The sequence below is a fragment of the Hippoglossus hippoglossus genome, chromosome 6 (assembly GCF_009819705.1).
Source record: "Hippoglossus hippoglossus isolate fHipHip1 chromosome 6, fHipHip1.pri, whole genome shotgun sequence".
Lineage (NCBI taxonomy): Eukaryota > Metazoa > Chordata > Actinopteri > Pleuronectiformes > Pleuronectidae > Hippoglossus > Hippoglossus hippoglossus.
Genome location: NC_047156.1, coordinates 18,264,663 through 18,290,081, shown reverse-complemented (window position 1 = coordinate 18,290,081; position 25,419 = coordinate 18,264,663). Strand labels below are relative to the sequence as shown.

The 25,419-nt window shown below is 40.4% G+C and overlaps 2 protein-coding genes and 1 long non-coding RNA gene across 6 annotated transcripts; 1 reads left to right on the top strand and 2 right to left on the bottom strand.

The window, feature by feature from the left end:
• Positions 1-33: 33 nt before the first annotated feature.
• LOC117762816 (periphilin-1) lies at positions 34-17,152 on the bottom strand. Of its 3 annotated transcripts, none has more exons than XM_034587441.1 (10): positions 16,937-17,152; positions 16,513-16,576; positions 15,315-15,388; positions 13,691-13,921; positions 13,320-13,381; positions 10,600-10,686; positions 10,222-10,388; positions 8,149-8,225; positions 7,045-7,176; positions 34-913 (listed from the first exon to the last, which is right to left on the bottom strand). In XM_034587441.1, coding segments are annotated over exons 2-10 (1,077 nt in total). In that variant the 5' UTR covers positions 16,514-16,576; positions 16,937-17,152; the 3' UTR covers positions 34-667. The 3 variants fall into 3 exon arrangements, with proteins under 3 accessions (XP_034443332.1, XP_034443333.1, XP_034443334.1); XM_034587442.1 differs by having other exon boundaries at positions 16,513-16,632; positions 16,937-17,127; XM_034587443.1 differs by lacking the exon at positions 16,937-17,152 and adding an exon at positions 16,681-16,832.
• Positions 1,615-3,336, bottom strand: LOC117762818. Its single transcript, XR_004614084.1, has 2 exons — positions 2,918-3,336; positions 1,615-2,826 (listed from the first exon to the last, which is right to left on the bottom strand). It is a non-coding gene; the product is annotated as an uncharacterized LOC117762818 (long non-coding RNA).
• Positions 17,153-20,494: 3,342 nt separating the features above from the next.
• LOC117762817 (YY1-associated factor 2-like) lies at positions 20,495-24,436 on the top strand. 2 transcript variants are annotated; one of them, XM_034587444.1, is made up of 4 exons: positions 20,495-20,730; positions 21,016-21,141; positions 23,056-23,208; positions 23,335-24,436. In XM_034587444.1, the coding sequence occupies exons 1-4, from the start codon at positions 20,705-20,707 to the stop codon at positions 23,573-23,575; spliced, it is 546 nt and encodes a 181-aa protein (XP_034443335.1). In that variant the 5' UTR covers positions 20,495-20,704; the 3' UTR covers positions 23,576-24,436. The 2 variants fall into 2 exon arrangements, with proteins under 2 accessions (XP_034443335.1, XP_034443336.1); XM_034587445.1 differs by lacking the exon at positions 21,016-21,141 and having other exon boundaries at positions 20,602-20,730.
• Positions 24,437-25,419: the final 983 nt, after the last annotated feature.

Below are 25,419 nucleotides of genomic sequence, written 5' to 3'. Positions count from 1 at the left end.
AATCGACATAAGAAACAAGGAGTGAAATCAATGAATTCAAGATGGTAACATTTATTTACAAAAATATCTTAAAAAGGCACAAGTTACATAGATAATACATGATCTACAAATAAGTCTTGATCTTTTCTATACAGAATAGTGCTGCACTGCAAAACACCCTATAGATTTGGATCCTTCAATACTGGTTGGAGAATACATGTGTATAAATAAAGCCCGACTAAAATCGTCAGTAGGATTCAACAAATAGATCAAGACTCTAGCTGGTATGATCAGTTCAAATGTGATCTGTAATAAAGTGAATGTAATAATATTTGATAGATTTTTCCACATCATTGACCACACTAAAACACAGCTGAAATTGTGTCTTGTGCATTTCTCTCCACAAGGCTCCCGTCATTAAAATGTTTCTCATAATACTTAAAGGTTTCTCACTGTAAAAGCATATCCGTTTGGGAATTATTTAATCTGATATGAAGACTTAAATCCTTTTTATGTTGCAGTTAGTAGAAAATTGTCACAGTTTAGTCTGTTCCTTGTATATAATCACAATGAATCATGAATTAATAATAATAATTGCACTGTTGCTATAACTTGATTAAAAACAAGATTAAAATGAAATATTATATTCTTATTGGGAACATTTTCTTATCATTTAAGAAATATGACTTTAAGACTCCTCTACTACATTATGTTGCTCCTGTGTTTTGTGACCTGTGGTTTTTGCTGAGGTGTCTGGTTGATCTAATACCTCGTCCAGCTCTTTCACAAAGTGCCTGAGGGCATCTAGGCAGCGTTGTTTCATCTCCAACAGGTTCTTATCCAGAGGAGCCTGCAGCAGATTGTCCAAACTGGGCTCCTTAGCCACCAACATCTTCACCACTGTGCGAAACGTCTCACAGTCCTGCCTGTAATGCTGCACATACAAAAATGACATTAGGAAGAATCTTAATAATATTTATTCATAATGACAATAACAATTTGGTAAAAACAAAAAAACATTACAGTATACGTTTGTCTGTCCTCAAGGCACTCTGAATATTTAGAGGTCATCCTGACGATAAAATTGAATATTTAATTAACAGAAGCCCCATCATTTTGTTCTGATTGTAATAAAAAACACAAGTTATCAATATGAGTGATGCAGATTGAGAACACTGCTAAATCCAAGATATCAGGATGTTACACATTTCCACATATGGGGCGCACACACAAAAAAAAAACAATTCATCATTGTGTGATTGTCATTTAAAAGTCTAATTTAATGCATAAAACATCACGTGTGTATAAAGTGAAATCCACGCTTTCATAAATTTGTGATATAATTTAAAAGGCCCATTGAGCAAAATCTTAATGGACCCCACAAACAAGTGAGCAGCTCCACCCGTCAGCTCTTTGAATTCTACAGGTCCACTCTCGTCAGAACCATCTTCTGGTAAATTGGTATATTCTTTGAAGGTGTGTGAATGTGTGCGAGCGAGCCCATTCAAGTGCACGTCCGCCCGTAACAAAGGGAACATGAGGTGTCAGAGTATGTTAGTGGTGCTGTGGCATTCTTTCACACCCCATTGTAACAATCTCTCACATCCCTCTCAGATTTTACTGCCGACACAAAACGGCTGTAAAGTTCCTTATTAGAGTCCCAGGTGCAAGCTCACAACATCTTTATCACCTGGGGAGAAAAGGCTAAATGTGGGGCCCTGTGCCGAAGCTGCAGAGAGATTTAGGACAAGGTTAGCTTGTCAAGAAGCAGTCTGGGACGCCAGGGTCCTCCAGTGCTGAGTTAATGCAGCCCAGACCACCTCTTCCCTCAAATTAGAGTCACTGGGGAAGATAGAATGTGTTTCTGTGGCTTAAGACAACCACTCTGCTGTCCAATACAAGAAATCAAATCCAACTAGTACTTAATATTAGAGAATGTCTACAAAAAAAAACAGCCATGAAGGATATATTTATCTCCAAAAACATGGTCATTATCTTTGTTTAATATCTTTTTTGGATCAACTGTAGGAAATCACTTAATCTGATGGAAAACTTTGTGTCACTTTTACTCAAGTGTCAGGAAACATGACCTACTTCGTCAAAGTAGCGACTTGAACAAGCTTCATTTTCCTGAGACATACTGAATATCTGTGTCACGTTCATCTGCATAGACATTTTAGGAATGTGAGCAGTGCAAGCTTTTGTCGTAGAACAAAAATTTGTTGACAGTATCTCATTCGACATTTACTCTGTGTAAAACGCAATAAATCCTTGGTTTTGGTCATTTTGACAGGGAAAATGCTGCCTGTCAACCTCAATCAGTGTCCAGTGTTGAGCAGAATGTGAGGTTAACCGGTTAAATGGGTATATTCCAGGGTTCTGTCAGTTATGGGGAAATTTTAAACCACAAGTGCTGTTTCCTTGCCTAGATACACATTACATAACGTGTGTCGAGGCTAACTCATGTTCATGTATCCAGGAAGTTGAGCAGTGAATTGTAAATTAATTTAATCACAATCGCATGACTTAACTGTACTTGATGACAGTTTCTTGAGATGTTGGGGCAAAGGGAGTGTCTGCAATAAGCTCACACACCTACTGGGTAGAACTGTCATTACTGAGTGAGAAAAGAATTGGCATCAATTCATATTTTGGTATCAAGAATTGGAAAGAATTCATTTCCATGTAAAATGTGAGAGGGAGCTCAGCAGGGTGGGGTTTTGAATATACGGGTGTTTGAAAAGGTCAAAGAAACAAAAATACTACGACCTTCAGTCTTTTAGACAGAAAAAAATTCACCCCATGAGAACCGCTCACTAGGTTTTCAAGCAAAAGAACAGAGGCATGCTTTAAAAAACTAGAAGATGAAAGAGGCTGCTGAGGGTACCTGTTGGGGAGAAAAAAATCCCACGTGCACAATTTGTTGCACATCTCTGACTGGGTTAAACTAGGCTAAGTAAGGTAACACGAAATTATAAAATAACAAACAAAACCTGATGGGAGAAAATGAAAGGTCCCTATTTTATGCTGTACCTGATAATTATATTAATGTTAAAAGACTACAATGCCTCCAGTCCCGACATGACTCCAGTTCTTCTTAATAGCTTTATCGTCTCTCACCTCTCTCCCCATGATAGTTCCCCTACTCAACTAGCTACAGCATGTTCAGAGTAGATTCTCACTTATCTATTCATTCCTGTAACCCTAACCCGCATTGTACATCAAAGTACATATATTCAGGAAATTGTTTGCTCAACTTACAGGGAAAATGTAGGGCAGAGTAACTATTGATTATGAATATTTAAGCAATACGTGTTATTATCCCAATACGTGACACACACACACACACACACACACACACACACACACACACACACACACACACACACACACACACACACACACACACACACACACACACACACACACACACACACACACACACACACACACACACACACACACACACACACACACACACACGAGGGAAGGCAGGTCAAGTGAATTTAGACAGAAATATCCCAGACTGTGGGAGATATTTGGACCGGGGCTGATGCTTTAATGTCTGCAGATCATGTCAAGCGAATTTGTGGCCCCACATAATGACAGGCCTCACCACTGACCGCAAGGAAGTGAGAGACTCACAACTCGTGTGGCCAGCTAAGCTCAGGGTCAACTTCATTCAACAAAACAAGTTTTGGTTCTCCTTCAGCATACAGTATCAGCTGTCCCATCTTAGGCTTTTCTCAACCTTTTCTATTATATAATCTTAATTCAATTACACGCAACAATAAGTTGAGGTCGATTTTTACACTCTCAAGTGCAAATGTCTACTTTCCTAAACATGTTCACTCAGCGGCCATTATTTGGGAGGAACACGAATTTGTTCCAGGTTGGAAGACGTGAGAGGAAACAAGGAATAATGAGACACAAACATGTGGTGAATGTCCCACAAACCAGCACTTCTCTAATCACTTAGGGTTGATTGTGTTTGCCATCTTTCAAAACAAAATCTACCTAGGCTTTCCCGTGCTAAAGCCTTTGTTGACAGTGATTACATTTTCACTACATTACGTCGCATATACACAGTTTTACACACGCCAAAGCTTGAAAACAGGACAAGGAAAGAGGCCTCGTATGGAACTAGAACGTCACTCAATAGAGGGCATAACTCCGCCGAGGCCCAACAGTCCTCTAATGAAACCACATTTAAATTCACTAGATTGCTAAATTTTCATTAGATCCTGCACCAGACTGCACACACTCATACATATCAGTTCACTAAACATGCCTGATTTTTTTTTTTTTTTTACATCAAGATCCATGAATCATTCTCAAGGAAATCAACAAAAAAAAGCTGAAAAATGCTCTATCTCGCAATGTTGGATTTGTACCAAAATTGTATGGGTTCTTCCCTGACCCATACTGCATCATTACACCAAGTTTGGGGTAATCTGTCTTGTAGATTTTCCCTAATTCTGCTGACAAAAAGACAGAAAAACAAACAACTGCAGACAAAAACATGCTCCCATGTTACTTGAACAAACAGGAAGGGTTCTTCTGACCTGAGCGTGCTCTTTACGCTGTGAGAAAAGGTTGCAGGGAGGTTTCTGCCTTCGCTCCCTGGAGTGGGAGCCATGAGCTGATCTTTAAGACTGATACTAGGGGCCACACAGGAGGGGCTGGAGGCCCTAGAGAAACTGCAACACTCGGGGCCTTAAGGAGAAGGCTTGAAAAAGTGGGCTTCTGCCCAAATCGGATGTTTGTGGAGGTCCAAATTGTGACCATACTGACAGGAGTGGGGGGGTTGGGAAGTTGAGGGTTTGAGTGAGATTATACATAAGGCACTCACATAGACATTTAGTGAGGCTCTGTTCAAGTGAGCGCTGATGCAGGCAGGGGTGCTGCATAATAGGGGAAGTGGGGTAATGACTTGAGGGCTGGTACACATTAGGGGATATTAAAAGAGCCATTTTAATCACTCAAGCTGCAAACCGGACCTCTCGATGGAGGGGCCAACAGTTGAAATGGATAGGTTTCATTTGCACTGATTGAGATGATGATCGGACTTCTCTGAAAATCACTCCCAGGCACTTCTGAACAGATATTTTTCTGGATTCCTGTTGTTGGAGCTGCTGTTTTACATGCTGCGATTTGTTCTGCGGTCACTCCAAAGAGTGATGCATTACTCCACACTTCCCAACATGCTCGTCATTATGTCAGAAATCAAATGATTTCATATTGTGAAACATGTTCTGACAAGCAGGGATGTTTACCTTGTCAATTAATTTGTTTGAGGTTTCCGATTTCCTTTATAACACAAATAAAAGGTATGCAACACAAACTCTTGGCTGAAAAGGAGCAAGTTTAAGTGGTGTGAAAAATCTAAAGGAACCAGCCTCTGCTAACAGTATACTGTATACACAGTGTTAAGGACTGGCTGAAAATAGAAGAATAAGGAAAGACAAAATAATTAAAAAAGCATGTGGTCGTTGAGGTTTTAGTTTTAGCCTCTGTCTATTTATTGTGTTTTTCGGGATTTGGAAAAAATAACTGAATAGTTTTCCATGAAACTTGATGGAAGGACGGGACATGGGGCAAGAAAAAAACCCATTAAATGTTAGTGTGGATTTGCACAAAGGGGTATATCCAAGAATTTTTCATCACTTTCTTCAACATTGCGAGAATTTTTTGGACATTTTCACTGATTTCCCTGGGACTAATTAATGGGTCTTGAGGAACAAAGATCAGGCATATTTAGGGAAATTATTTCGATGTGTGTGATATCTGCAGATTGTTGGGCCTTGGTGGAGGTATGTGCTCAACTAGGTTTGTGGATGCAACACACTAACTGCTGTTAAATGGATCAGTTCCTTCGAGCAGGTTTAGGAAGATATGAGGTCCTGCTCCGCCCACTACCTGGACTGCTGTGTGTGTTGAACTGAGCCTGGGACAGATGTCGCAGTAAAGTCACTGTGGAGGTTTGTGCCTCTCACCACGTCTGTAGAAAGCAGTTGCAAATGGCTGGGTAAGCATGTGTCTGCTTATGCCAGGAGACGTACCACACTGTGGGTGGGCCGCCTGCATCCTGCAGGGCAATTCTTGCCCGGCTTTAACGGGAACAGATAAGTGGTACTGTAGTGGAGAGCGATGAAGGGGAGGGAAAGAAGTGCAACTCCAAATAGCAGGCCGCAACAGACGTCAAAACCTGATGTGCTAAGGGGCTGTTCTGCTGACTCATCCTTCTTCTCTGCACCAACAAATGTTTCTTCAATTAAATACCCCCAGCCACACTATAGAGTTAATGTAAATGGTTTGTGTGAATCCATGAGCCACCAAATCATTAGAGTGGAAAACACATGTGGCGAGGGCAACCACACAATATGGTGAACCCAAGAAGAACCTCAGTCCTCTGGAGCTACAATGTCTCACTTGCAGTGTACAAACTTGTTTATTTTTTCTATATATATATATTTTTAAATCTAAGTGTTTCAGTATTCTTAGCGCAGTAATCTCTCAACTACGACCCACTGGCACCCTGCCTGACCTGTAACCATGTCCTGTGTGATCCCTTCGACTCGGAACAGTCACAGCCGTCAGGTGTGACGTAAGAGAGGCAATAAAGGGGTCAACTAAAAGTTAGAAGGATAAGACTAAACACAAAATAAATGTCATATTAAAAAAAAGCCAAATGAGGTGAGACAAGTCTACAGGTTTCTCTTGCTGTTTCTCTTGTTTCAGGATTATTTTTTTAATATCCTAAAACAAGACAGAATTAATCAGATGGTATTTCATTATGAGGAAAATGTATTTAAACCTTTGTCATGGAAACAAGAAAACAATCTCAATTCATTGGCAGATTTTTCCACTTGTTTTAAGAAAATTTTATTTTAAAGCTCAGTAATGCCCTGTTAAAATTAAGTGCTTTACAGTATATTAGAGACCCAGTGATAATGGAGCATGGTTCAACTTTGACAAAAGGAGGCAAGATAAATTGTGTCTACGCAAAAAAGAGTGAAGAGAATTCACAGACGTTAGGTTGTTTAATGGACAAAACCCTGCTACCTTCTCAATTTCCAGAGCCTTCTCCTTAATGGCTTTCAACCGGCCAGTCTTCGCGTCGTCCTCTGGTGTCGGCTTTGGCTCCATGCTGGCAGCAGGCACATCCTGCGTCTCCACTACAGATGCAGTTTTTTCCTGGCGGGCCAAAGGTTAAGGGTTAGAACCAAGGTCACCAGGTTTAGAAACTGGTTCTGATTTCAAAGTGTTTCAAATAGAGACAAGTCTACTCTCTTACGGGTGTTGAGGTCTTGTTTTCGTACATGTCTCATTACGCATGTCGCATGTCAACAGTAAACAGACGTGACCAAATACGGTACAACTTTCTGGATAAAGGGTCCCTTTGCAAAAAGATTAAAATAATGACCCAGTATGGTAGATGCTACTGTATTTTATTACCTCCACTGGTTTGGTGGGTTTTCAAGATTACACAAAAACTTGCTGGATGGATGGGACATGAGGCCGGGAAAAGAACCCAATAAATTTTGGGGCAGAACCAGAAAAAAGGCAGATCCACAAATGTATTATCACAATATAAGAGGGTGTTTTTTTTAACAGGGAAAGAAATCTGATAAAACAAATCTGGCATATTTAGATGACTGATATCTACAGCCGTTTTCAGACAAGGCCTGCGGGTAAAGTCCGGAGAATTGGATACAGAGTTTACCCGCAGTTGGCTTTTCACATATGAACACATATGGAGGTTCTTTGCACAGACGTGTTCACAACAGCAACAAATCCTCTGCAATATTCGAGTCGAGAGGTGGAGCAGCCGGACGAAGAAGGCAGAGGCAGGAAGTGAAGTATTAACTCTGCTACATAGATCACGCTCTTATCGCCACAAACTCTCTTGACTTTTTTTGTCTGTGTCTTCTGTGTGTCTGACATCGCTTTTTCCCCCCGGAGATATTTGTTTTCTTTTAGTTTTTTCATTTTTGCGTCTATCGCAAATTAGAAGCAACCCCCCCACCCCCGAATCATTTATGTACCTGGGGTCACAGGTAAATACTGTTGGGCTTTGGCGGAGATATGTGCTCTACTCAGTACCCTTCAAGTTATATTTTTATTTTACTCATGCAATGCGTTTCTTCTGAGAGCATATTGTTTTACCTTAGAAGATCCTGAGCTGTGAGGAGACCCCTCCACAGGGCTGCTGGGAGTGCTGGTCGCCAGCACATTGGGTTTATCTAGAGAGAGAATAAAGACAAATGGAAATGGAAAGAACTGTGAGCCAACATGCAGATAATCAGTCTCAGATAAATAATGGAAAATACAACGTTCTGACAAAGAGGAGACAACTATAAATAGAGGGCGACCTGTAGAATACATGAGGGTAACCATGGCATTCTTTTATTTAATTTTGCTTCGTACGAAAAAACCCTGGGGGGAGCATCCCGGTGGGTTGGTGGTCTGGGACCGACTGCACTGTGCTGTCTAATAAACAGTAAAAAAGCCATAACATATAATAAGAATTTAAAAAATACAGCAGGGAACAATTACTTTCGACTGTGAGACATTAGATAATCAGTCCTTATTGTGAACAATTGTGACGCCAAGGCATTATCCTGCAGCTGAAATGAATAAATCATTATTTTGTTTATCACTCCCTTGTTAGAGCCTCCCACACAACAGTGGTCGAGGAGTTCGGCTGTGCCTGAATTGAAATATTGTCCCTTTTACTGGCTCCACTGTGTCTAGAACAAAACAAATATATTAAAGTTCGTTGTTTAAGGAATCTCCCATAGTTTTTAGAGTGAGCATAGGTAACACACCCTAATTTGAGTCCCTCAGTGGGACTATGGACTATACACACAAACAATAGTGGTAAAGGCTGAGGCATTCTAACAAACTATTTATATATTATATAACAATAGTCATCCCTGACAAAGATTTGAGTCATTGCACAGAGCTTCCTTGTGCACAGGACAAACCTGGTATACCTACCCCATCACCAAAACCCTACTTAGCTCTGCTGCCCTAATTAATACCCCAGATGGAGGTGGAAGAGGGAGGTACAACTGTTTTCTCACAGTTTTATTGCATCTTCAAAGGGTGCTGCAACCATGTTGCTAACACATTAATATGTTTATGCATCTTACAAATCAAAGCACTGGAGAAATTACTATCCTCACTTCTCTCCCTCAGACTAATAACAGGCCTTGTGTCAGAACAATTTGACAGGAGCTCTGTAAAAAGTAAATTTCATTAGCTCCACATTGTTAATTAATTTTAAGCTGTGAAGCCTGTTAAAGTCATAAAAGAAAACATGTCAAATGACAGAGCCACAGTGATTCTGAAGACATTGTTAAACCAGAGCATGAATTGGTTTCTCACTGAAGAAAAAAGGTCAGAATCTGAATGCAAAGCCAAACCACCCCAATAAACCCAGGGTATCCTTTTCCCAGCCTCTAAAATGGGTGGTGTTGGTGTAATTAACATCTTAACGTGTTTCAGCATTCCCTGACCCCTCACACTACACCTCCAAAAACAGATGCTACACCTGGAATGGCTTAATTATTTTACACATGATAATTATACACGTTTCTGTAAAATGGGGAAAGGGTCTCTTTTGTTGTCATTACAAAGCAGCTGCAAGGACACACATTGTATTAGATAAAAGGCAAACTCACAGCTCTACTGGCTACAAGCCATCTAATTGTCTCCTTCAGGGTTTTACTTGCCGTGACCAATCTCAAAATGGTCAAAAAACCCACAAACACCCACTTACATCTGGCTTTTGTCTGTAATGGATACAATCGGCTTTCACTCCCAGGTCACATGACGCTGCTTATGTTCAAACAAAACAATTTACATAGTTGCTATTTGCAACTATCCTGCATGAGGAAAAACAGCAGGCTGAGTCAGTATCTTCCTTTACATCAATGCTTAAAACATATTTCTCTTGTACACCATTCCCTGATTTGACCTAATTCTACTTTTTTATTATTGTAATAATGATCTTTTTATTCTTCTATGACTGTGTTTTTATTTGTTTTTATGTACTTTTACTTTTTTTCCCCGTTGTTTTGAGAAGTGCTATATAAATAAAGATATTATTATCATTATGAAATAAATAAGTATCATAAGAGGCTAATAAAATATTCCTATAATTCTTAATGCTATTAGGACTTAATTTCAGGACATTCAGCTGATCACAACACAGGGTTGTAACTCATCACTTACTTTTCTGCTCGGCCTGCTGATGTGCCTTTGAGCCTTTGGCCTTGTCAGGGGAGAAACTACTGCTTCTGCTGTTTGACCCAGAGCATCCCGGTATCTGGGCTTCCCTCCTCACAGGGGAGCGGTGCTGCGTAACTGGTGCAGAGCTCAGGCAGTCATCAGGGTCTCCTCTACAGAAATGAACAATAATCAAGAAGTTCAAGTGTCCAATAAATCCTGCACAAGGTTGAAGTTTGAAAAAGGTTCTGTGCAGCAAACAAAATAAAATTGTGTTAAAAACTAGACATCTGATTTCAATCTCTCCCTGCTTACACAGTTGGCAGTTTGTTTACTGGTTTTACTAGTAAAAAAAACAAAACACATGGACATAAGGGGACTGACTTGGGTTTTTTGTCCACCGCTTGTCTCCGAGCAGGGCGAGCCCTTCGGCCTCTGCTGCGGGGATAGGGAGCAGGTCGGTCATTGTTCCTGAAAAACATGGGGGGGGGGGGGGGCGGAATTCTGTCTCAGATAAATCAATGGCTACCAAAGCTGCTCTGCACCCTGGCGAACGACTGCTTGGTAAACAACGGTCCACGGAAGATATGATAAACAAATCAAGAGTTTGTTGACTGCAAATTCAAAATGCATCATTTTCATCATTACTGGTCTTCGTCAGTGTGTGCCTACGAATGTGTAATGGAAAAAGCATAAAAAGGAGGCAAAACCACAAAGACTTAAATTCCGGCTGTGGCACACTGATCAATTTGTGGAATGGAGGCAATCACCACTTTGGCACAAGCAACATTTGGCTGACAGTTGCACGACTTTTGGTCGTCTTTTACTATCTCTCTTTAACAGTAGGCATAGGCACGATTACACTAAAAATGATCCTGAAGATACAACGCACAGTAACCATGTGATGTAATGACCATTTCTGATGTTAAATGTAAAACCATTAAGTTGTGAAATTTCCCCGTTCACTGAACCTTGTTTTTAATGATTTTCCAGACTCAAAGAAAAGCTTTTGTGTGAACGAAAACCTTTAGGTCCAGAAGTCTAAATGACCGGCAGGCACCTGGTTGTCCCGACCTCTGCCTGACCTCGAGCCACATCTCAAATAAAAAGCAGGTCTAACAAGGCCTCAAACTTTAACGACTCATGCTGTGTTTGAAGTAGCCAAGAATCAGCCTGCCATTTGCCAAACGCTGGACCGCCATCCATACAGTACAAAGCCAACATCAAAAGGCGATGATAGAAAAACTTTGAGTACTTAATTTAGGGGGGGGGGTAAGAACTCAATAAAGGGTAAATCAATCTTTTAACAGACATGTTAAGGGGTTATGCCTTATTACAGAGGTAGAGATTTTCCATATGTGATATTCTTTTGATACTGACAGTCATCATAGCAAGAGATGAAAAGTTTAATAAAATAATTTGTTGTGACAAAAATCCTAAAAATAACCTGTGGGATTAAAGCAACAAATCATGATAAGAAGGAGTATATTTTCTTCTTTATTTCTTTGATATCGACGCAAAGCACAAAAATAACCTGGCTTCAGGTAACTGGGTGGATTTACAAAAGGTAGTGAAAAAATGATAATTTGGAATAGTAGTTCAGTTAATTTCATGATCTGAGGGCAAAACCTCCATAAGGATTCTAGAAGAGTGACTCAGGTGTGTGGCACTATGACTCCATGTTGACTCCACTTCTCGTATGTATCCCTATTTAAAGCTGTACAATAAGGGTCATGGTGTAGTCACGGAACCACAGCTGTAGCCGCTGCGCCATTACTCCACATTAGTGCAAACTCTCCTTTGTTTTACAGAGGCTGGAATGCCAGGACTTTCTGTCTTGTGCTGGGGTTGAAAGACTCATTTTATATTTGCCCCCTTGTCTTCAAGGCCACTGAACCACCTTGTGCAAAAATTAATCATACACATAGGCTTCCTGCTTTGTTGTCTGGGAAACAGGAGGGGGGAGGCAATCACTTTAATATTGGTATAATTTACGGTCAAAGTTGGTGCAACGTCAGCCTGAATTCAAAGGGACTTCCATGTACACAGCCAATACCCAAAGCATCCAAAGACTGAAGCAGTAACAAAATGTCTATGATCTTTCAAAAAAAAGGGTTACACAGTCTGACAAGTAATTAATCAGTGAAGTGTGATCACAACCTCAGAATGTCCAGCAACGCATGTTCAAAACTGTTCACAGCTGGCAGAATAAAAATCACTGTATTTTGGAGTGCGTCAATGGGTAATGTTTTCACGAGAATCACTATGGCACATTAAATTATCCTAAATCTGCAGTGTAGGTTGGTGAGATGCATTTGAATAGTGAGCACGTCTTCCCCCTTTGAATAATTTGACCAATTTGCAGCAGATTGATTTTAAAATAATCTGGACACTATAGATCTATGCTGCTCAGAATATTTGAGAAGTGTGCGGGTGTTAGACTGAAGAGGGAGTGGTCCAGCTGTTTTTGCTCACAAGGTGGGGGTGGGGCTGTTTGGCGGAGTGAGTAGACACTAGTGCCCTTTGTCCCTCTCTCTAGCCTGGTATGACTCCTGGAAAAAAATGGGGCCTGTGCCTATAAACTGCTGGTATGTTGAAGTGGCTGGAGTGAGGCACGCATGTGTTGATATAGGAGTTATAACCACTGGACTCAGCTGCTCTGTGTTGGGTTAAGCTCTTAAACTTAACTTAAGAGTTGTGTGGTCACAGCTAATTGAGACATGATTCCTAAATCTATTTATCAAAGCAGCACTTTCCTACCAAAGGAACAATTTGTAACTATGGATGTTATATTCTTATATTGTCTTGGGTGGAATGTAAGGGTTAAGAATTTCTAATATATTGTAAAACAGATAGCTTTATATTTTTTATAAATAAGATTTCTAAGAATTTATGCTCATTGATTGGTTTTACCCAAAACCAATCAAGCCAATAATATTCACTTTTCAAAACAAAATACTTTGCCTCCACCTACAGGTCAGTTTGATGCAGTACACAGAGAATTCAGTGAAGCAACTGATGATCGCACACAAAAACTGTGACAAACAAAAACTGTCAATTAACAAAATAAGAACACTTGAAATAGAAGGTGTGATATAAATCACCTTGAGTCCAACTGATACCTCAAGTCATCTCTGGGATAACCCTGCTGGGAGTACGGCTCCTCCTGAAAACAAAATCACATGTACAACAACATTAATTGGGAAACACTGGTCCATTGGTAAATACAAAAAGGCTTATAACCACCTAAACCAATGCAACAACAATGGACTGTGCTGTTAACTGTATGTCATGTATAGGTTAGTCACACACACTGAGATGCAATTTATTGTTGTTTCGATTTGATCAGCTAAAAATGATTAGTCTAATCATCGTTTGAACAGACCCTGACCTGGCTGTAGTGCTATGATTATTTTTCTGACTAATCAAATAACTGACTGTGATTTGCAAACTATGTATCACAAGCTTTTCTTACATTTCGCGGTGGTGTGGAATTTCTGTGAAAGTTGTCATAGTTGGAGTTGTCATCATAGTAATGACAATCTTCGGGTGGGTAACTGCATTCTTCGTGATACTCTCGTGCATCCTGGTGATTACGGGCCCCGCCGTACCGCTGGTCATCATGAAAGTCTCGGTCATACTCCAAACCCGGTCGAGGCGCAATGCTCCGCTTCTCAACAACATTGACGACTCGACGATAGTTCACCTGACAGGACACAAAAATATAGGTTTTATAAAAAAATAAAATTTAAAAGCCCATTGAATGTCAATAGGATTTAACATGATAAAGGGCCAGTGCATAGCCTGTGTGTGCTGTTTTGAAGAACCATTATCAAGTAATCAACCAAATTTTGCAGAAAAATACAACTTAAATTACCTTCTGGAAACATCACAATTACCACCATTTTCAAAAGCAGTATTGTGATGTGTAACAGAATTTTATGTAAGACAAAAAAAAAATACACCCCAACTATTCGAGGCAGTCAATGGCTGCCCACACTGAGTCCAGATCTGCTAGAGGTGCGAAAAAAGAAAAAAAATAATAGGGGAGAACTTTTTACATTTGATGATTTACCTGCTAAACAGAGTGTATTTGATTCAAACAAATGTTACTAAGGTCAGGTTGTTGTGTACACATGGAAATTAAAACAAGTTATCTATTTATTATGGTTTCGGAACAATGACCCATCAAATGTTGGTCCTTTGGCAAAACCTGGTGGGGGTTAAACGATCATAGTGTTGCAAAAGAGGTGCAGGATCTCACGAGTTTAGCAAGTAACATCATAATTCTGGTATATAGCAAGAAAAAGAGGAACAGTTCTGTCTAAATGAGGAACTAGCGGTGTGCGACAGGAATCAGCGACAGGGTGTGGAGCAGAGCTAGTAGCGGTCAAACAATGTGTGTGTATTGCAAAGACCAGTTTATTACCTTGTTTTGTAGCTTACAATGACTTAAAGTAACATGTAATAATTTCAGAAACGCATCTATGTTAATAAAGATGCAAGACTGATGACTTTAGTAACATGATGAATTCACTTTGCATGACAAAAATCTTTGTTTTTTTGCTCTTGGTTTGCATATCACTCTCTCCATGTGCTTGAGTCAAAGACAGAATGAGTAATGTTGACTTCACTTCCTTAATTTGTGGTGACATGATTACTTTTCTTTACAGTAACCTAGTTCCAGGGGGTGCCTCATCTTACCCATTGGCTCGACTTAACCCCATTCTCCTACTAAAAATATCTCAGGATGACACAAAGATGTCAAGAGAGCCTTTGGTGATAAGAGCTGTACGCTGGTGTTGATGTGCTGTAAACAAAAATACTTGACATCCACTGGAATTCATGTCTGAAAAAAGCTTGATATATTTTAGGTCTCAACTGAATTGAACCGAGCTGCATAGAAGTGGATACAACATCAATATTCATCTTGAGAGCGACTTTCCAAAGAAGGAAAAACTGCTATTAATGCCTACCACTACTCATAATACAACAACTTCAGGAACAATAACAGAGTGAGGATCTGTTAAGTTTACTTAGTAATAACTGAGGGGCCTTTGTCCAACTAACAGACTTTGGCCTTGCAAAACAACACTTACCTCTCTTGAGAACATTTCTGGGAAAGGTTCTTCATATTTGTCTCTAGTTGAATGTCGATCATGTCGATATGCCACTGCAAAAAACACAATTTCTTTTTTAATATTTGAAATGAATGGTGGAAGAATATAACAAAATTGAATAGATATGGATAGTCAATAAGGCCAGGTATTTTTTTCAAACAACACTGCGATGCATAAATGAAATTTGGTCGTCTCTGGTGAGCAGTATAGAAGAATTTCAACTCCCTCCCTTTAGCCAAACCAGAAAATCCTGAGCAGCCAACGTGTCCGCCTGTGAAGGATAGTGTCAGACCTTCACTCCAACCAGATGAATTCTGACAAGCTGGAGATTTAAAGGCCCCATATTTTACACCTTTCTGGGATTTAATCTGAGGTATTGGTACCCCTAAGATGATATATCAGTGGTTTAAAGTCGAAAAAACTGCTGCAATGTGTATTTCCATGTCCTCTCTCCTGCCTCTTGAGCTCCTCCTCTGATTGACTGACTGCACTTTGAGTGACACGCGACCAGGCCTATCACCGGTCTCATTCTAGCGCATTTGACAATCTCAGCTGAAAGTCACGCTATGTTTGGATACAGCTATAGAAGAGCAGCCACATATTTGCAGTCGGTTACAACAGGATGTTTCTGAACAGTAAGTTACGCCGTCCTCATGTTTTTTCAAGTTTTAGCAGGATAAGCTCATATAGATTTGCAATGAGCAAGCAAAATTTCACTAGGTTGAATGAAGTGATGCAGCCAGAACACTATCAGAGGTCAAGGGAAAATAAAGGAGTAAAGGAAATATCAATAACAACACTGTTAATGGGCTCCAAAAATAGTCTATAAGGAATCATAACAGGTTATAGTTTCTATATAGCGTCTATTAGTTGATTGATAGTAAAATGGTCGGTTATCGTTTTGATAATGATTAACATTCAAATAAAAAGTTGTTTCCTGCTTCTCTTATATAAAGGTTTCCTTCCTCTGTTTGAAAAAATATTAAACCGAATATCTTTGGGTTGGGACTATGGTCAACAAAACATTTTTGGTTTTGGATGGTTTCATTTTGACACAAAAAAACAACAATTAATTGTTTATCAAGACAATAAGCTGCAGATAAATTGATACTGAAAAGAATCAGGTCCTAATAGTTGCAGCTGTAGAAATATGCAGAATGCCAGTGTTATAACTTACTGTTGAATGAACCGTGTTAGTCCTGTGGGTGTGTTCCGGATGTCAGAGGAGAGAAGGATGAACCCTGAAGAAGGAAAGTGAAAACAGACTGAGCATGAACTTATTCACCCCATCCCAGATCTGTCACATACACAAATAGACATTTGTAATACACACACAAACTCTGACCTCAGCTCAGCAGAATTTCCAAACCATCTCCACCAGTAACTTCAGGACACTTACACACAGCACTGCTACTCTACTCCTTCACTTGGAAACAACCAGGCTAAGTATCCAGGAGAGTGGGAACAGTCCACACGCGGGAAAACAACAGGACTTCCGCTGCTCGGATGTTATTCTGACTGAGTGACATGCTGCAGCAGCACTGTTGTTAGCAAACACGGCTAGTTAGCATCGTAGCACAAGTCCAAAGAAGGTCACTCACCAGATGATGACGTGAACGCTGCCGGCCACAAACTGCGTTTTACATGTTTACATCTGCTCAGCCTCTGCACGTGAAGGCAAGTTACGTGTTAGTGCAGAGTTTCCTCTTCCTGTTCGCGTGCAAGTTCACCCACACGACCACTGTTGCGGCTTTTTCTTTTCCTCTAAACTGGCAGAGGACACGCAGCGATGGCGCTTGGCTGCCGCCCCCTAGATGTGGAGGCCTACTGCAACTAGTTCTTCTTTTATACACAGTCTCTTCTTCTTCTTCTTCTTCTTCTTCTTCTTCTTCTTCTTCTTCTTCTTCTTCTTCTTCTTCTTCCCCAGATGTTTCCTGACTGGTCCTCTTCCACCACACTCCAGTATGCCCTTTAAACTCACTACTTTTTTAGTGCTGCTTCTGTAATTCCCTCTATCCTGTCCTTCCTGGTTATATACTTCCTGCAATTAACTAGTACATGATCTACGGTTACTGGCACCTGACAGTGTTCGCAAAGGCCTGTTGGATGTTTCCCCATGATAGTGAATGTCCTGTTCAGGTTGCTGTGCCCTATTCTAAGTCGAGTCATTACCACCTCCTCTCTCCTATTTCCTCCTCTCTTTCTTTCACCTCTGTCTCCTCTCTTATCTCCTGATCGCAGTGTTGCTGCCACTCTTTATTGATTTCCTCCCACGCACTACCCTTTCCCTCGGATTTTGAAAGTTTCATTCTACTATAACTACTTCTTCTTATGTAATAATAATAATGATAACACAAATAATAATTGCTATTATCACTATAATTGATTTATTTTTATTTTTATTATAGTTATTTTTATCATTATTACATGTACTATGTTTCTTAATGCCTCCCTCTTTGAATTATATTCATTACATCTTCGTGTTATGACATTACAACCTAGTCTTCCTCCATACAAACCAGTGGTGTGGAGGAATTCCATTAGTTTTTTAAGTTAAGTATGATTGAGAGGTTAAAGACAGTCTTCCCCAGTTCTGATCTCTTCCCATATAGAATAAATTGCACACTGCCGATGGGCATGTTTTATGGTCTCATTCTGACCACCATGACGCTGCCCATCAGCCCACTTCTATGCCCACAGTGGCTTAACCTCAGTCCCAATAATTGAACTTGGTCTACTCTTCTTTCCCTCTGGAAATCCTATATTAAACCAAAGGCATAGTAGAGTAACTGTAGCATATAAGATCTGCTCTCATGGTTTATGACATATTTTTGAGTTTCCAGTTTCGATTACTGAACACATCTCCAGTGAACCATATGAAGGCAATATAGCATTATTTTCCTTGAGGGTTGTTTTTTATCCATGTTGACTGATGCCTCATTCTTCATCCCTATAGCCTATGTGCTGGCGACAGTCTGTGGCTGGCACCCACATGAATCCCACAGTGCATCCAGTTTTATGTATTCTGTACACTGACATCATTATCTCTATCACCGCATCTGGCCTGGCCTGAGACGTTCCATGATTTATTGCCTCTAATGCAGCAAGATAATTAATACAAATTACCCTTGACTTTGGCGTAGATTCTTCAATCCACCAAAGGGTTCATTGGATTGCCGTCTTCTCTGCAGTGAATATTGAAGTTTGATCAGAAAACCTTCACACTTATCGTATTTAAGAAATATGCCACAAATGCTACTTTGCCAGAAGTTTCATTTCCAGAACCATCACGTAAATTTGTAGGCAGCGGACTCGCACCTCATTCTGATGCTCACTGACTGCTTACACTGGATCTAACAGTCTTCCCACTGATCAAGCTCAGTATATAAAGATCTAAATCAACCTTCAGCTAAATATGTGTAATAGCAATTTGAATGGATGGATTTACAAACAGTATTTATGTAACGGTTTACCTGAAGTTTCCTTATTAAAGACAGTCTACATGGAAAACTTTACATTACACATACAGAACAGCGAACCCTGTTTTTAAACATTTTTACACCTTAATTTACAAATGTTGATATAAACAAACATTGCAGATATGGAAAAGCGGTGTCTCGATATATTCTTTAAATTCACATAAAGATCCTGTGATATTTGGGGTATTGATTGACCTGCTGAATTTATGGATGGTAAAATTGACCAGAAATGGAAAGTAATGAAGTACAAATACTTTGCAACAGAATTTAGGTGAATTTTACAGGTATCTGTACTTTACTTGAGTATTTATATTTCTGACAGCTTTTACTTTCATTCACTCATTTTAACACAAATATCTGGTCTACTTTTCAAAACAGGTGCGTAACTTTGGGTTTTAATGCATTTGAAGGGAATTATCAGTTTAGTTTTATTTTGCATGATCAAGAGCCACGTTCCCAACATCAAGGCAGATTTCAACTTAAATGGACAATAACACAGAAAAGACAAATCCTTGTGTATCTGCAAGTGCACATCACACACAACAGACATAACACAGCATAAAAGATGTATCAAGATGAAACAGACAAGAGAGAGAGAGAGACGCATTTGTCCATGACAAGAAGCAACAAAATGGAAGAATTGGTCAACATCAATGATATTGTTGATTAATTGTTGATTGTTAAAAAAGAGCAACACATTTTCCATCCCTGGCCTTATTTAAATTAAGAATACTTCATTCAATACATTGTACACATTTCCTCCTGGACAGTTTTTCATGCTCACAAATATATTCTTGCTTTGACTCCTGTTTTCAGTCAATCGACTGAGTGGTTTAAGGTTGATCGTCTTCGTCTCAGTTTGCTTTGCAACAGATACAGCACTTAGAGAACCTGTACTTTTATACTTTACTTGAGTAAAGAGGTTGAATCATCACTTATACGTTGTTTTTAACACAGGTACCTGTACTTTGAGTCAAGATTGTGCAGACTTTTACCAATTCTAAAATTTACCATAGAAAATCATTATAGGTATAGTTCACTGAAAAATAAAAATGCACTCATTATCTACTCCTCACTATGCCGATGGAGGGGTGGGTGAAGTGTTAGAGTCCACAAACCACATTTGGAGTTTCTGGGGTAAACAGCGTTCTCACTGATCTCATCTCGCGAGAACTGCAGCAGCAACTAGGAGGATATCAGAGGACATTTAGGCTAAAAACATGGTGTTCGAGTCAAATTTGAATGTCGGGGCCTACAGTCACTTGGATGACACCACAGGAGCCATAGTATGAATATTGTTTTTTTTTACATTTGAAGAAGTGGTCCCCATTTATTTCAATTGTATTGGATTTGGCTGCAACACTGTCTACCCCCTGAAACTCCAAAAGTGTTTTGTGGACTCAAAACACTTCACCCACCCCTCCATCGGCATAGTGGTGAGTAGATAAGTGAATTATCATTGTTGGGTGAACTATCCCTTTGAGTTAGATCGTCTTCCTCTCAGTTTGCTTTGCACAGACACGGTAGGTACAGAACTTTTGCCTGTACTTCTATACTTGAGTAAAGAGGTGGAATCAGTACTTATACTTTCACTTGGAGTTGTTTCTAACACAAGTAGCTGTCCCTCTACTTTGAGTAAACACTGTGTGTACTTGTACCACAGAGACTCGTCGAGCTGGTGGAGTGGGCCCTCCATCTTCATCAGTCTCGTGTCACTTCTCTCACTGCCCCTGTGTTGTGATCACATGAGCGCTGATTGGCCGAGGGCCCGTCACGTGCTCCTCCTCCGAGTTTCCCCCGACAGCTGAGCAGCAGCAGCAGCAGCTAAATGCGTCTGCTCGCCCGTATCATCGCAGCGTTTCCACTCGGAACTGTCACAACTTCCACAACATGGGCGACAAGAAGAGTCCCACCAGGTACAGCTGCCTCTAGAGCCGCCCGACGAGCACTTTCACCGGGCCGCCAGAGCCCGCACGGCTCGGTCAATGGATGGAGGTGTCGTACTGAAAGTCTTCATGGCGGCCGGTGTTAATGCGAGGAGACTCTGCCTGTTTAACCCGAGAGCGTCTCCCTCTCTGTGACGTGACTCGTGAGCGGAGTTAACTGGAGTGTCGCCTCTCGTGCAGTCTGTGGCCCGTGTGTTACACAAGCTTTGCTGCGTGTGGTAAAGCGTGTGTTTGTGTTTTGTTTTCTGTGTGCAGGCCGAAGCGGCAGTCCAAGCCCTCCGCAGACGACGCGTACTGGGACTGTAGCGTGTGCACGTTCAGGAACAGCGCTGAGGCGTTCAAGTGCACGATGTGTGATGTCAGGAAGGGCACGTCAACACGGTGAGAGACGTCACGTTTCGACTTAAAGGTTCCGTGTGTAAGATTCAGGGGAAAGGGATCATCTACTAATCCTAGTTAGGGTTTCACTAGTGAGTTTCATCTAAATTGTACGAATTGTAGTTGTTTTTTAAAACTAGAATGGGCCCTTTTATATTTAAATACTTTATATTTAGATCAGCAGCAGGTCCTCTCTATGGAGGCTAACATGTTTTTTTTAAAGTAGTCCAAACTGAACAAACTAAACACTTTGTTAGTTTTTATGACAACTGAAGGTTTCCACAGGTTCTCCTCTGTGTTTGGGAGGGGAGGGTGAGGGGTATTCAGCTGCAACATGCAAATTCACCACTAGATGTCACTAAATTCTACACACTGAACCTGTAAACCTGCAGCCACTAAGTCCTTCATTATAGCGAGGTTAACTAAAACTACTAAAGTAAAAGTTGCAGGAATGAGAGATACTCCCATCCTGTTATAATGTTCAGTGATTGATGAAACAGTTTCAAAGCGTTGTGAATTCATCTGCAGGGCCGTGTAAGACATCACGGGGGCCAGGTGCCTAAGTAAAAAGGAAGGGCACTCACCACTCAACTGATATTTTTCATATCAGTTGATGTTGATATTAAATCAATTCACACTTTCTGTCATTTCTGCTTCAGATGGTGAAAAAGATTAGTATTATTACCTGTGGTTCTGGGAACATGTTTTCGACACAATTTGCAGTGCACGCTACTCTGCTTCTTATCAGACTTTAAATAGCCAAAATATCTCCACACTACCGAATTCCTCTGACTCTTCTTTTCCTCATCCCTTGAGCCTTGGGCTGTGTGTGTTGGGGTGTCTTCTTCTGTAACGCTGTCGCTCTAGTTTTTCGTGAACATTCTCCGGCGTAATTTTCTCTTTTATCTCGCCCCTACTCTGACGTAGTGGTGTGCACGGCTGCAGAAGCCCAAACATTAGCACGTGTGCTGCTGCCGGCTGCTACTCCTACATTCTGAGCTGTGTGCGTCAACCCAACCTGACATGGCTGTAACTCTATTTCAGAAACATGATTGGTTGGGCACTGCGCTTTTCTCACTATCATTGGCTGTTCGTGTTGTCTGTCAAAACGTGGATGGACTGAGTTCTATCGATTATGTCTTATATTTCTATTGAGGAAAAGTTTTTAATTACACCTTTATTTAATCAAGTACGCATGTACACACACGAAGAGGTCTAATACTCATTAACAGACTATTTTAAATTGTATTAATTCACATAGAGAAGATGGTCTTGCATTCACTTTTTCTGTGTGTATATATAGTATTTCATGTACCATGCAGATGCAGGGTATGCATTGCCCCTGTGATACAGTGACAAACAATGTTAAGGCATTTTAAACATATTACCTTGTTGACAGCAAAGTGAGCAGGTCAGGGAAATGTAGCCTTAATGTTCCTCTGCAGGGTGTTCGATCCCAATGCTGAAGGGCCTGGTCACACATATGCAATGTGAGGTGGGTCAAAGTTAAACTACACTCGAAGCCATGGTGCAATTTGCCTCACTGCTGGAAGGGGATGTTTTATCTGCCGCCTCACTCTCACAGTTTGGAAGTGAACGGAAGGCAAAAGAATTGATGCCATCATGGGCCATGTTAAAAAGTTGGATTTGCATTAAGAAAAATAAATTCAAATACATTTTAGAAAAAGAACACTTATTTAGTTTAGCTTTTTGTGCAGCTTCAGGTTTCTGTGCAGCAGCCGACCCTGCTTGCCACAGCTCAATTACTGCAGGCCACTGAAACAGTTTCAGAAAGAAAGCCGCAAACCCCATTACCACAGACCAAGTTAACAGAACATTCCAAACAGGCAGGTTTAGAACAGGTACTGCACGAGTTGAACTTTAAAACAATAACTCTTTTTCTTGTGTCTCTTTCAGAAAACCACGGCCGGTTTCTCAGCTGGTTGCACAGCAAGCAAATCAACAGTTTGCACCACCCACACAGCCAAAAAAGGACAAGAAAGAGAAATCAGAGAAAGACAAGAGCGATAAAGAACCAACACTGAAAAAGAAAAGCCATAAAAAGATCAGGTAATTAATCCACGTGTTTAAAATAATGGTAGAATAGCTCAATATTCAGTTTTCTGTGAAATATAATTAAAATATTTAGTATCCTCTGATCAGTTTTCATGTTTTGTGAATTTTTCTCTTCACCAGGCCAAGGTTAAAAAACATAGACCGGAGCAGCGCCCAGCATTTAGAGGTCACAGTTGGAGATCTGACTGTAATAATCACAGACTTTAAGGAGAAAGCCAAACCCACACCCACTTCTACAAATGCTGCCTCCGCAGACCAACACAGTCAAAGTGGCTCAAGCTCTGATAACACTGAACAAGGTGTCTCCAGATGCTCCTCACCCCGGGGAGAAGGCTCGTCGGTCAACGGAGAGACTCACTAACCTTCACACTCCCAGTCGGCACAAGTGATTCTTCTGCACTCTCAACAGCCTCAACCAGAGATTAAACTTCATGCACATCTTTTTTTAGAATACTTTAAAAGCCAGTACAATAGCATTTACTTCCATCTGAGGTTGTATTTTTCACTGCCTTCCCATAATGATAAAGAATTCAGGATATCAGAACTGTAACAGAAAAGCTGATCATGATGAACAGAAAGAAGTAATGGATGTTGGTGGAGCTGTAGCACATGATGTGGTGAGGTGACTTGTCCTCTCACACCTCAGTTATGTTAGCATCACGCTTGGGCCTTGTTCAGACTTGGTTATATCTTCTGTTACAGCTGATCACAACTGGACAGCTCAATGTACAGGTGTGAATGCAGTTAGACCACATTCCTTTAGCAGTGTGAACGTAAATGTCTCCTGAGCCATGTTGACGGACCGCCTACTCAGCTTGCGTCCTCTGACCCCGCTACAGCTTCACAATGAATCGAAAGAATTTTTGCACTTTTCAAGCTGTTTATTGACACAAACTCCTCAATTTCCAGAAATTTGGGTCCAGAAATTTACCGGGGTTTGCCTCTTGCATATGAAGAATGCAGAAGGAGATAATCTGGGTCAAATGCGTTCACAACAACAGGGACATTTCGGGAACATTCAGGTGGGGGTGGCACCTGGGAAGAGCCTGCAGGAGGCATGACATATATATTCCGCTGCAAAAAGCTCAGTGATCTTGTTTATAGCACATCGACACCAGCGTTGGCCTTTACAACCAAAAGCTCTCAAATCTCATTGCTTTTCCAAGTTGACATCTTTGTCAGCGTCTTCTTATGCTTATCTTTTTCATCCTCAGGTTTTTGTATTCCAATTTTGTTCTGTTGCGTGTTAGAAGCGTCATCGACATGCCCACTCGATCGCTGTGAACTTTTTCCTGCTGTATTCTCACATGAGCTCACTCTGATATTCTACTGTGGGGCTGGCAGGAAAAGTTCCAGAAAATGTCTAGAGCAACTTACTTGGACATTTATGTTCTCACAGCCCCTGTGGAAGATTTCAGGAAAATGTCTGGACTTCAGTGCATGTCTGAAAGTAGGCTCTCACTAACTAATGAACAACAGACACATCTGTTTTGTCAGAGTTGGTAGAAACAACATGATTTGGTCTTTACAAACCGAAATGACATGTTTATATGTGCATATAGAGCAGGGAGGTGAGATCTTATCACAAGTTGTCTCTGGAGACACATGAAGCTGCATTCTCACGTCCTCAGAGCCACCCACTTGTGATTAGATCTCTGAGACGCACGTTAAATCCAAATCTGAACAGGGCCTTGGTTGGTCGTTGCTGATGAGAATTTATGATGCATTGTGAAAGAAAATGTGAAGAAGTCCTCTGAGAATTGTAGTTTATCCTTGAATTTTGTTATTAATTGCACTTAATGGCATCCTGTGTTCATGATAACACGTCTTAGCATTATTTCCACTTTGTCATTAACAGTAATTCATAACACTGTTGGTTACTGGCCTTATCCAGCTCTCATTTTATGACATTGGATGCAATAATTGTTTCACAGTTGTTCTAAGTATGCTTCTCTTTCACTTTGTAGAGTTGAGCATGATGTAATCTATAGAATGATTTATATTGTACAATAATGTTGAATAAAATAAGCTGTAGATACTCGGATATGTTTTTATTTTAAATGTTTCAATACAAACAGGAACAGTTTGTGAAATGTTTCCATATTATGGATTGTATGTTGAATTTGATAACTATGTTTTCACATCATGACTGATTAAGTTTTATAAAATCAAGGCAGGAAACGTAACAGACTTGGTCTTTAAGTT